At 37.4% G+C, this 12,179-nt stretch overlaps 1 protein-coding gene across 1 annotated transcript in view; it reads left to right on the top strand.

Moving 5' to 3' along the window:
• LOC122810673 (von Willebrand factor A domain-containing protein 7-like) overlaps positions 1–12,179 on the top strand; it is a 172,309-nt gene that overhangs the window by 126,497 nt on the left and 33,633 nt on the right. The window contains exons 8-10 of the mRNA XM_044082242.1: positions 3,097–3,249; positions 3,882–3,974; positions 11,311–11,576. Of these exons, the coding sequence (XP_043938177.1) occupies positions 3,097–3,249; positions 3,882–3,974; positions 11,311–11,576 (512 nt within the window). The remainder of the gene's footprint in view (positions 1–3,096; positions 3,250–3,881; positions 3,975–11,310; positions 11,577–12,179) is intronic.

The raw sequence follows: 12,179 nt of genomic DNA, 5'->3' as shown, positions 1-12,179 counted from the left end.
TGATTTATTTGAATTTGATTGAATTTCTTCTAGAGAGTAAACGTGCCAAGTAAAATGCTTTCCTAATCACAACCTAGACATGGTGATCAAGTCGGCTAGCTGTTAGTATTATTACTAAATTTCTAATAAATGTGTCAGTATGAATTAGAGGCTGTTGATTACTTAAACATTAATACACTACACCTTTATGATGGTGAGACCATGGCCATTGCATTAGGCTTTGGTCTGATCAAACAAATATTGGAGTATTTGACTGTCAGAAGGGGGGGGTTAACATTTTCCTCCAATTTGCAGTCATGAGCAAACTCTGTCAACCATGACTCTTTGGTTTCTGTTTTCACTCGGAGAAATAGATGCCAAAGATGAGGCTACCTAGGACAGAGCCCTGAAGAATACCACTTGCAACTTTTCTTTGCATGGAAAAGATTCCTCCAACCTTTACTATGTGGATGTTGTCAGTGAGCCAGGTAAAAATTAAATGAATGGCATAAGGGTTCATACTTAACTGATTGAATGAGTTTCTCAATAATACCTGTATGAGAACTGTTGTCAAAGGCCTCACACGTGTCTAGGTATTCAGTATGGATAGTCTGTTCCTCATCTAGGCTTCAGTGACTTTTTCAAATAGATCTAGTGAGACTTTATAGACATGACCTAATAGATTATAAGACAGGATCCAAAGGTTGCATTTGTCATTATTTATGAGCAGGATAAAGATGTGTTTCATAACCTTGCAAATAATTCTAAAGAGTTTTCTATGTCTATAATGACAAGAATTAGTAATAGGGTGACATTTATGTTTTTGGTCTATGATATATATATTCTCAAAGCCTAGAGAATATAACCAATGGTAAGGCCATTTAGTAGTAACTGAGGTTAACTATGCTTTGCATTAACTAGAAGGAAGTCAGGATTTTATCAAGTCCCACTGAACTGGTGTTCTTGGAGTAAATGATTTTTTTGAGGGGGATCACTAGGGATTCAATGGGGCTTGCAGTGGCTTGAGTTAGCAAAGTAAAGTTTGTCAACAAAGATGCTGGGATATCTTCAGGATCAGCTCAAAGAAGTTCATTTAGTTGCTTATAATTTTTCTAATATATTTGAAGAATCCTTTGTGATCGCCTTTGATTGTGAAGGCAATTTTAAATTAATAAGTGATGTTATACTTCGCAATTGCACATTAAAAGATTTTGCTCACCATATGAGTCCATGTTATACTGAGCAGAGACTTATTATAAGCATCCTTTTCCTCTTTTTTTTACAAAGTTTGTTGATATCAAAAGCTCCACAAAATGGGTTACTTTTTAAATTGCAGTAGTGTCAGATAGGGACAGATGCCTCGGTTTGGTTCTCTAAAACAGAGCAGAATTCCAAGAAATATGCAATGGCATCATTTTTTTTTTTTGGTGGGGGGGGGGGTTCAGCTAAGGATTACTCACAGTTTTTTTTATATTATCAGCAAGTGTTACATTGCTGGCTTTAGACTAGTGCATAAACATAATCAATTTTTTTAAAGTTAATGACACAGTTTTTAATGGATAATATGAGAAGGACAACCGTTAACATTTAGGTGGAGACAGACAGGTGAATTTGGGCAGAGGATATGTAATGATATCAAAGATATTTGCACATCTAATTGAAGAAAGGAATATCAGGTCAATGAAACTAGTCTTAATAAAGTCAAGGAAACTTTGTACATATTTATTGTTAGTGGTATATGTTTGCCAGTTTATACAAGGGTAGTTAAAATCCCCTTAAGAAGCATATTTAGTCTGATATCTTTTTCCATATAACTTAAATAGAACTGGTGCTCTTCAGCAGAGGACTTAGAAGGGGTTCTGCAATTTATAGTTTTATGATAGTCTTGTTGAGTGATACTAGGACGTCAATAACCTCCAAGTTAGTGTAAGCTGGGATTTGGTGTGAGATGATGGAATTTTTAATAAATACTAACATGCCCCCACAGTTCCTGATAGGCAAGATAGTATCACAGGCAATGATCCCAGCTACAGAAGGAACATTGTTGTCATAAACTGAAACCAGGTTTCAGTGAATACACAAATATGAATACCTTCAGGAGTCAGAAAAGCCTCAAGTTCGGACATTGTGTTGTTCAAACTTCAATCATTAGGCAGTGCTGTTTTAATACAGTCTGAATTAGAATTAGTTATTTGAGTCATGCCTAAACATGCTCTACTGGGGCAGCCAGTGTCTTTGACACTATAGAAAATCCACCTCTAGCAAAGCAAAAGGGACGAAATAAAGAAACAGGTCAGAGGGAAGAGATCAAACAAGCTGCTGTATGCAGACAATGTGGCAATAGAAGTAGGATCTGAGCAGGAAATTCAGCAAATGCTAAGGGACTAGAATGCAAAACTAAAAGCACATGGGATGAAACTGAGGACCGAGAGGACAGTTGTCTTGGCAGTAATGATAGAAATCAGAAGAAGCTGAAAACTGAGAGAGAAGGGAAAATAGTGGAAGATGTTAATAGCTTCAAGTATCTGGAAGGGGTAGTTGAGAAGAAGCAAGGTCAGAATGAGAAGGTCAAAGCTAGAGTCAGAAGAGCTATAGAAGAATGACAAAGAAGCCGAAAAGAAAGGTGTAAAACCAGTGGTGTGACCAGTGCTTCTGTATGGCACAGGAACTTTGGCAGTGACGGGAGGGCAGTTGAAGTAGTACTTGTGGTGGGTAGTAGGATGCACATTGTGGGGCAGATAAAGAAACAAGGACATCAAAGCAGAAGCCAAAGTAGCCCTAACTGCAGAGAAGGTCAAGGAGAACAGAATATGGTGATTTGGTCTCGGGCAGGAAAGACGATGATTTGGTGAAGAAGCTTTGGGAGTGACAGCATGAAGACAAGGAGAAACAAGGACAAGCAGCCAATAGATGGTAATAAAATGAATAAACAAACAATAGGAGCCTGACACACAGTACATGTACACACATTACACAGTGAGGCATGAGATTTTAATAGCTAACTACTCCGTGACTTGCCAAAATGTGGTAAACAACAATGTATTCCCAAGTTATCTGATCATGTTTATAACAACTTTGACAATTAATTTATTGCATTTATTGTTATCTTTTCGTTAGGGAGAAATCAAACTAAAATCCCAGAAAATGGACGCTTAGCAACAATTCAGACAACACAATTTTTGATAGCAGCAAGACTAACATTGCCTATTACAACTGGACTCTGGGAGATATGGATATCAGCAGTAGGAAATTACACAGTTGCTGTTCGAGGTGAGACAAAAGTTAAAAGACATATTATACATTTTCACACATTTTGGTAATACAGCAGAAAGTGACTTAAATGTACCCCTCTCTTGTTCCTTCAGAATAGCATTGCCTTCCTTGTTTAGCAGATCCACTTGGCTTTAATAGTTTCATTGCATTATTTAGAAGAACATTCCCAGTATGAAAATGGTTGTTTCTATGATGTTCCATAATAAACAATTAAAACATGTTTTGGGAAACAATGCTCACTAAGAAAAAAAAAGTAAAAACTTTATATATATATCCCATCTGTATATATATCCCATCTGTATATATATATATATATATATATATATATATATATGTGTGTGTGTGTGTGTGTGTGTGTGTGTGTGTGTGTGTGTGTGTGGAATTAATGCCTATAAACACCTTCAATCCATATTAAAATGGGCGAATGAGGTTGGTAAAGGATGTGAGTGTGAGTTGGACAGCATCCTGCATGATACCTTCTGCAGATAAAGAGGGAGATAAGCAAAATGTATTTAGTAAATACACCAATCACAGACATTCTTGGAAGTGATAGAATCTCTGAAATGTTGCATTTTTTATGAGTTTGATAAGTGGTCACTTTAATAAAACTCTTGATGTATTACTTTCAGGTCAAAGCACATTAGATTTCCAGTACCAGCTCTCCATACTGGATAATGAGACTCATCCGGGACTAATCCATCTTGACCGACGACCAGTTGCAGGTACTACAACATAACCATTTTTGTTGCTTATGAATCTACCCCTTTGTGAAACATTAAATGAAAATAAGTCACAGGTTATTCCCAAAAGTGAAATCAAAAGTACATCCACAAACCACTAGTAAGGAGGGGGTACCATTTCTCAATTACTCTCTAAAAACTTTAGTGTTTTCATCCACAAAACAGACTTTTCAGAAAAAAATCTGAGCTGTTTTTGCTAACATAGCAATGATTTAATAGTGTAATTGACAAATAGTGCTGCACTCATTATTTTTGGTTGTTGAATTTGTCACTAAAGGTCTCAACAGTATTTATTCATTTATATATAAATAAAACTGATGTGTGCATGTTCTTGGATTTTAAGTTTAACAGGTTGCTTACAGAACTAGCTTAGTAGGACAGTATAAATTTTCTTCAGTGGAAAACATTTCTTTTGGTTACACTATATTCTCTATGGTTTATTTGTTACTGCTTTATGCTTCTATTCAGTAAGGGAAGGGATGAAGAAGACTTCTGTTATTTATTTTCTTGTTGTATAGTGATCATATGTATGAACTAATGTTATGTTGACAGTATAATTACTAATTACTGAGACTAAAACAAACTTTCCAATATACTGTAAATGTATATTACTTTTGTAATAGTCACACAGTATCTGTAATTATAATGGTACTGCTCCACTGTTGTCTTTATTATAGCTTATGGAAGGATAGTGGAGTGTTTCCATCCCAAAAGTGTGGCAACCACAAAATAGGACACACTCAGGGATACATATATAATAGCTTCAAAACCTGAAAACAAACTATGGTAAAGTGAAAAAAACTTCAAAATGTTTCAGTATAAAAGTAAGGCTACATGAATTTTTTAACGTTTGTGCCATACAGTGTCACCTACTATAGAAAAAATAACAACATTTCACATGTGACAATAACCATCCTCTTCTGTCTACTTTTAATTTTCACTGCAACAACTCAAGCACCATTCATGTACTATATTGAAATCTGAGAGTGAATCCTTTGTTGTACATGGGCAGATACTCTCATAACACCCCACCCACCACAACACACACAAGCACACACACACACACAAACACTCTCTATCAAAGTTTTTGGCGTGAGTCAAGATTTGTGTCATCATGGCAAAGTAAATGTTTTCTTGAAAATTCTGGTAAGTGAGGCAGCAATCACTATCACAGAGTTTTGAGTATCATGTGTCACATAATGTTTGAAATATTACTTTTCTTGTCCTCACAAAAGTCAGTAAGAATTTGTTACATGCTGCCACATTCAAACTCCTTCTGTAGGTACCGGGTAAACATTAAAATGTGCATTGTACTCAATGTCAAAATATTGTGTTAAAGTTATGAACCTTGACTCTAAGTACTACTGTGGAACAGACTTCCAGCATCTGTGACTTTTACAAAGGAAAAGAGCATTAAATATAAAAATGGTGGTCATCTATTTCTAATAACAAGATCTGAGTGACAGTGAATCATATCATTCAAAATTTCTCCATAAAATGTGTCAAAAGTATCCTTGAACATTTCAAGTCTAAATGGAATGCAGTTTAGTTGCTGCATGTATAAAAATTATATGTAATTGTTCACAAGGCATAGTAGGTAAACAGAAAACTTCATCATGGGTTAGTACTAGGCTAACTGCCCTTGCGAGCCATTTTAAGCCTAGCCAATTATTCCTTGTGAGACTCAAAGCCTGCACCTTGTGTTTGTAATGCAAACACCTTAACCATTAGGCCATCCTCCCAATCCCTTTGTGATAGTGATTGCTGCCTCAGTTACCAGAATTTTCAAGAAAACGTTTACTTTGCCATGATGACACAAATCTTGACTCACACCAAAGACTTTGATAGAGGGTTTGTGTGTGTGTGTGTGTGTGTGTGTGTGTGTGTGTGTGTGTGTGTGTGTGTGTGTGTGTGTGTGTGTGTGTGTGTGTGTGAGTAGCATATTCAAGAAAATACCATAAATGCCAAGAAGACCTTTAATAATAATATTATTTTCCATTTGAAGTAGCTGTAGTGCCAAGCTGTTTTGAAAAAAGCCCAGTGACAGGAGTAAGCCTCTTTTTATAGAATTCAGTACTTTTTAGAACTGTAAGCATGCACAGCAGCATGCACAAATTTCTGAGCTCCAGAAATGGAATAGGAAAGATAAGTGCTTTTTTTAAAATACATAAATACAATACCATTTCTTTGCTTTTTTCCACTGTGGAGCTGCAACCCAACAGCCGATACAGAGAAACACCACAACAAAAAGCAGCATGCAGAAGGCTGTCTCATTCTACGTGAACACAGCATGGTTTCCCTAAGGCCTTTAGCACTACTACAGGCCTAATCACTGCCACATATGCTAGCTACAGCAAAATTAATGACAGCCATGTGACTGCTGTCTGTTTCACAAATATGCCCAGCACAGCTGACCACAACTTGTCATACCACAAGCTTCAAAGGCTTAACTTTGGAGAAAGTACAATTCTCTGGGTTTCAAATTCAGAAGACTGTCTCATTCTATGTGTACACTGCATGGCTTCCCTAAGGCCTTTAGCACTACTACAGGCCTAATCACTGCCACAGATGCTAGTTACAGCAAAATGAATGACAACCACATGACTGCTGTTTGCTTCACAAATATGCCCAGCACAGCTGACCACAACTTGTCATACCACAAGCTTGAAAGGCTTAACTTTGGAGAAAGTACAATTCCATGGGTTTCAATTTGCTTGAAAAAAATATCCATGTAGGTACTTGCTACTAACACCTACTCTGATATTATTACTCTCAGTAATGGAGAGCATAAGGGATCTGTTATAGGTCCTTTACTTTTCTGACTTTTCATAAATGACTTCCCTTATCACCTCCCAAATCTTAAACTAGTTATATGCATGTGATATTCTACTTAACAGAAAGCTGTAAGACAGAAGTCATTCTCAAAAAAATAAATAAATAAATAATTTTTTTACAACTTTGTTCCTGGGTAACTGAAAATAGTAATTAAAGTTGAAAGAATGCAGTGAATAGCTAGAAATAGATGCGGCCTACTTTCTGAATGTGTTAAGTCTGCAAAGGTTACATATTCCGCTGGTGCCTTGAATATCTTGCTGTCATATTCATGTTGATGTACTACAGTGGTGGTAACTGTATGGCTCTAAAGCCATATTGCAGTATTATGATTCTGACTCAGAATTGCTCTAGCAACATTTACCCTTTATTATTAGGTAAGTTATACAGCATCAGTCATCTCCTGAAACAGAACATGTCCTTCTTTATGGCATAGGAAGTACTAAGCAAAGTAGTTCCTCATCTTTGAGCCACAACCCCTAACCCATCTCAAATAATATGCAAACAAATCTACCACTAGAATGATACAAGAGAACATGGAAAAGATAATAAGATGCCTGACAAGGTCAAAGGAAAGTGTTATCAAAGCATTTCACTCAATTCATTGGTAACAGGTGTCGGCATCAGACAGGGTCGGTGCTAGGAATTTGGGGGCCCCCAGCAAATGTCAAGATGGAGGCTTCTCGAGCACTTCCATTCTATGTCTTACCCTGTCACTGCCACCCCTCCTAATCAACCTTTTAGTTCTAGCCCTGTACATAGAGTTGTCGTAATGTAGCACAGACTGACCTGTAGCTACAATACTCTTATGTACCACACTATGTTGGCCCATCTCACAAAGGGACATTTACAGTTACTGGCATTTAGCTGCAACAGTGCTGCATTACAACAACTCTATGTTCAGGGCTCGACTTAGGTGAAATGGTGCCCAGAGCACTCCCTGCTATTTCAGCACCCCTCACATACACACATCCCCCAGTGGCTCCCTCTGGTTTCTCCCATCTTGGGCTTTGCATACCATGCACATTACTTTTTATTCTTTTCCTCACATTTTGGGCATACCATGCACATTACTTTTTATTCTTTTCCTCACATTTTGGGCATACCATGCACATTACTTTTTATTCTTTTCCTCACATTTTGGGCATACCATGCATATTACTTTTTATTCTTTTCCTCATATTTTGCTTTACTTTTCATCTTTTTCAAAAAGCTAGAACTATATATATGCTCTGCAGTGCATTTTAAAGTTTTTTTTCCCTTTTTATACAGCTTTTTCATCCAATGATGGCTTGAAAAGAAACTATGATTAAGGAAAGAAACAATAGTCATGAGTAAGAAAAGAATTCAGTCTTATTTATTTTCTTTCAAGAAGACACAAGTTGTGCCCAAGGCTTATTGTTCACAGCTGACAAAATAGTAGCTAACAGTAAACTAACAAGGCTGTTTTTCTGAGGATACATAACACAAGTCCTATTTGGGAATACTGCCTGCCTCCCTAACTTCCCCAAAAAAGTCAGTCACTGCCTATGCACCCCTCTAGTGTTAAGACTGTGGTGAAAGCAGAGGTTCAAATTGCTGCATGCATTTCAAGTGACTGCTGACTAGCATATATATAGCATGTCTCCTCACTAGTCACTCCTCACCCCTAACTCCCAACCCCCAAAGGCAGACACCTGTGTACTTACTTGATGTGTGACTGTGATGAAAGTGAAAAAATAATGATTACAGTAATGTATTCTACTTAGTTGCTCCTAGACACTACACTGCCCCTACACAAGCTATAGTAACTGTCTTTGTACACCTCCGGGGTGTGTGTGCAAAGTAAAAGAAACAATGACTACACTGTCCCCAGCCCAAACACAAACTATAATCTCATTTGCACACCTCTAAGGTTTGACTATGATGAAAATTAAAGAAGTAATAAGCATGCAGCAAATAGCAATACATTGTGCAACACTGGTACTGCCACACCAGATCAGTGACTACTGTTTAGCAGTCATCAAACAGCAGCAGGGGTGAGTCACTTTTATTTATCTCATTGAGGAGTAATGCCTAGCTGTCACTTATTTCACAGACCTTTCCTGATGTTGCCTCAATTTTGCTCTGTCTTTTGTAAAAAAAGGTTTAATATGCTGTTAAATCATTCAGGATTATAGACGGTCAATAAAGCCAATCAGAATCTTATACTTCTTATTTTGCAAACAATACATGTTGCTGCAAAAAGTGTTATCCCATTAACTTTTTAAATTATTTAGAGTAATATTTAAAATGTGTTCATGATTTTGAGACTTTATTCTCCTATTATTTTTTGACATTTTGCAGAATTCTTCGACAAAGAAGATGAGAGTTACAATATATGGTGTTCTGCTAGTATTTGTAAAGCTCCCTAATAGACAAAAACCATCTCTGAAAATCAGAAGCATCAGCTCTTCTTGAAATCCAAGGTTTATACTGAGATCAGTCACTCTGGGCCGCTGATCTCTCCAGTGCTTACCTTGCTTATGTTAATCATCAGCTTTATTTTAACAGGATCATAACATAGCCATGCTCAGGTTAAAGGGCATAATCAGAAAAGTAATAACATTTTCTCTTCATTTTCTCCAATCAGAAGCAGCTTTTGGGGGCTACCCCCACAGTCAAGGATGATAAGGGGGGGCCTGCAGCCACAGGTATTGTAGGTACCTAAAGCTGGCTGTTTTTAGATTCAGTGGAGAGAATGTCCACCAGTAGGGTTTAACTAAGCCAGGGGCACTATGTCAGTGGTAAAATATTTAATGGAATTGTGAAGCCGGTTACTTGATAAAACACTGTTACTATAACCAGGGATATCTTTGAATTTTAAAGGAGATATAAATAGGAGTTGTTATTACCCACCTGCTTTATTAAGTATACATGACTGCTGTACTAGCTTTTGATGATTTGACAGACATGTTACAATATATCAACATAAGGTAACTTGCAGTGGTTGGGGGCCCCCCAGGAACAGGGGGCCCCCAGCGACCACAGGGTTTGCTGGTGCCTAAAGCCGACTGTGGCATCAGATAATGCATTTATTATTTCACCTCCTTCATCCATTTGAAACCCTGGCTTGCCAAGCAGGATGGCAATCTCTGATAATAAGGCTGCTTCTATTAAATGTCTTAATAGATACCTGACAAGGACATGGGCAGTCATTAATAAATACAATCTTGGGTATTGACTAGAGTATCTATGGTATTACATTGGGATGAAATGGCTAGGCTTGAGATGACCTCTGGGTCGATAGCCTAGTAACCTCCTATGATCCTGTGATTCTATGATACTATGCATTTGTTGGTGCCAAAGCTACCAGATTTGTACATTAAGCTACTATTATATGAATCATGTTAGTACCTCATTTTTCTTTCAGTGTTCTATGCTTAGGACTGTTCATATGTCTAGACAAAATCTTCACTGAATGATTAATTACAGGCACCCACACAAAACAATGTATTTTAATGTTGTATCTCATATGATGAGCATAGAAAAATAAACTGAAAGGGGCATGGTAAAGGGTAATAGTACAAATGAAGGACAGCATAATGAAGGCATATTCACCAAAGTGACAATACTTGAAATAGAACACAGTGAACATTTTTTTGCATCTGTTTTTAAGGGCAGGACAAAGTCCTCTACACTCAATACTGGCATCTCATTCCACATACCCCACTGACTTAGATTTCTATCTTTAGGATCATTGTAGAAAAAAAGACAATCCTCTCCTGTTTTGGTGATCTCAGAGGAAAATGACTCTTTTGCTGCTAACTTTGACTATATGGACATTTCTGCAGCTTGTACAAAGTGCAATAGGTAAATAGTTTGGACCTCAGTGATTTATTTCTTTGTTCATGTGCACTTCTTAACTGTCTCAGACATCATCATTTTGCTGACCACTTATATTTAACCTGTCATCAGTGCAGGTTTCTGTCTAGCCTTGGCAGATATTACTATTTGTCACACATAATGGATTATTGTATGCTGTATGGGGTCTATATTAGTTTAATGAAGTCACTCATCAGCGAACACACATTCATCGACCCATATTCAGCAAAAAATCACTTATGCAATTCGCTGAATACTCTCAGGGCAAAGAAATACTTGTCCCACAGCACAATGGAACCAAATCTAGCTAGAGCTAACCCACCCAAGTGGGGGGGGGGTTTGCCCCCCCATCCCCTGATGTGGAGGACTGCACCTCCCACACCCCTTAACTATATATACCAACTCCGAGATCACACTGCAGTGGAGAAAAGGGTAAAGTTGTGCTGTGGGGCAAGTATTTCCTTTCCCTAGAAATATTCAGTGAATCACGGAAGTGATTTTCGTGGAATATGGGTGAATGAACGTGTGTTCATTGAAGAGTGACTTCGGCGAACTAATTTAGACCCACTGTATGTGCTAATTAACTATACTCATGTAAGTGATTTATAATATAATAAACTGACTGCTTATGCTTCACTTTCAGATATACCTGCTATACTTTTTGTGTCAGTTGTTGGACTTTTGGGAAACAGCTCACTTTTGTTTGACCAAGTGTCACTGAAAGGAACAGATGGCAAAAACTTGCAAGATTTACAGCTACAGCCAGCTTCACACACAGGGGAGTTTCTCACAGAAATGACTTCTCTACCAAAGCAACCATTTTATGTGGCCTTACATGGGAAGGATGGCCACATCATCTTTGACAGGGTGCTTCCCAGACTGAACTCTGTGTCAGACGTTCTAGTGCAGGTATGAGGTAAACAAGATGGATTGCAGGAGTTTTAAGTCTAGAAAGTACAGTGTACATATAGCTGAAGATATCATTTCATCTCTTAATCTTGCCTGAACTGTACCATTTGAGTTTGGAGACAAATTAATAAATTTGTATGGAGTAATTTATTTGATTATTTATTTATTTATTTGACATTTGTTTACAGGTTTGGTCCAACTGAGCCAGAAGCCCGTTTTCAGTGGAGACCTGAGGAGAAAAGTTCCAGTATAATACAAACAATTATAAATGTGCAACAATAGAGGAAAAAGATGAGGTAACATAAAGAAATCAGAGCAGTTAACATGAAGCAAAACTAAACAGGTGCTTAGCACGCAGAAGAATAAACAATGAAAATGGAGGCAGATTACATACCCATGTTGTTATAAATCATGGAAATATTAAAACATATATATTTACATAGATTGTAGTGGCAAATGAACATCAGGTGTAATAAAGTTTGATATAACTCATATTAGAGTAAAATAAAGTTATGAGAGTTCTAGCTGTAATTAAATGAGGAAGTAGAATAAAAGGTAGAGAAGGGGGGTGGGGGTGGGGGTTATGCAGGGTCCTGACAGGGG

Source organism: Protopterus annectens, chromosome 9.part0, assembly GCF_019279795.1.
Source record: "Protopterus annectens isolate FY-2018-M chromosome 9.part0, PAN1.0, whole genome shotgun sequence".
In the NCBI taxonomy this organism is placed as follows: domain Eukaryota; kingdom Metazoa; phylum Chordata; order Ceratodontiformes; family Protopteridae; genus Protopterus; species Protopterus annectens.
This window is presented reverse-complemented; position numbering and strand designations above follow the sequence as displayed.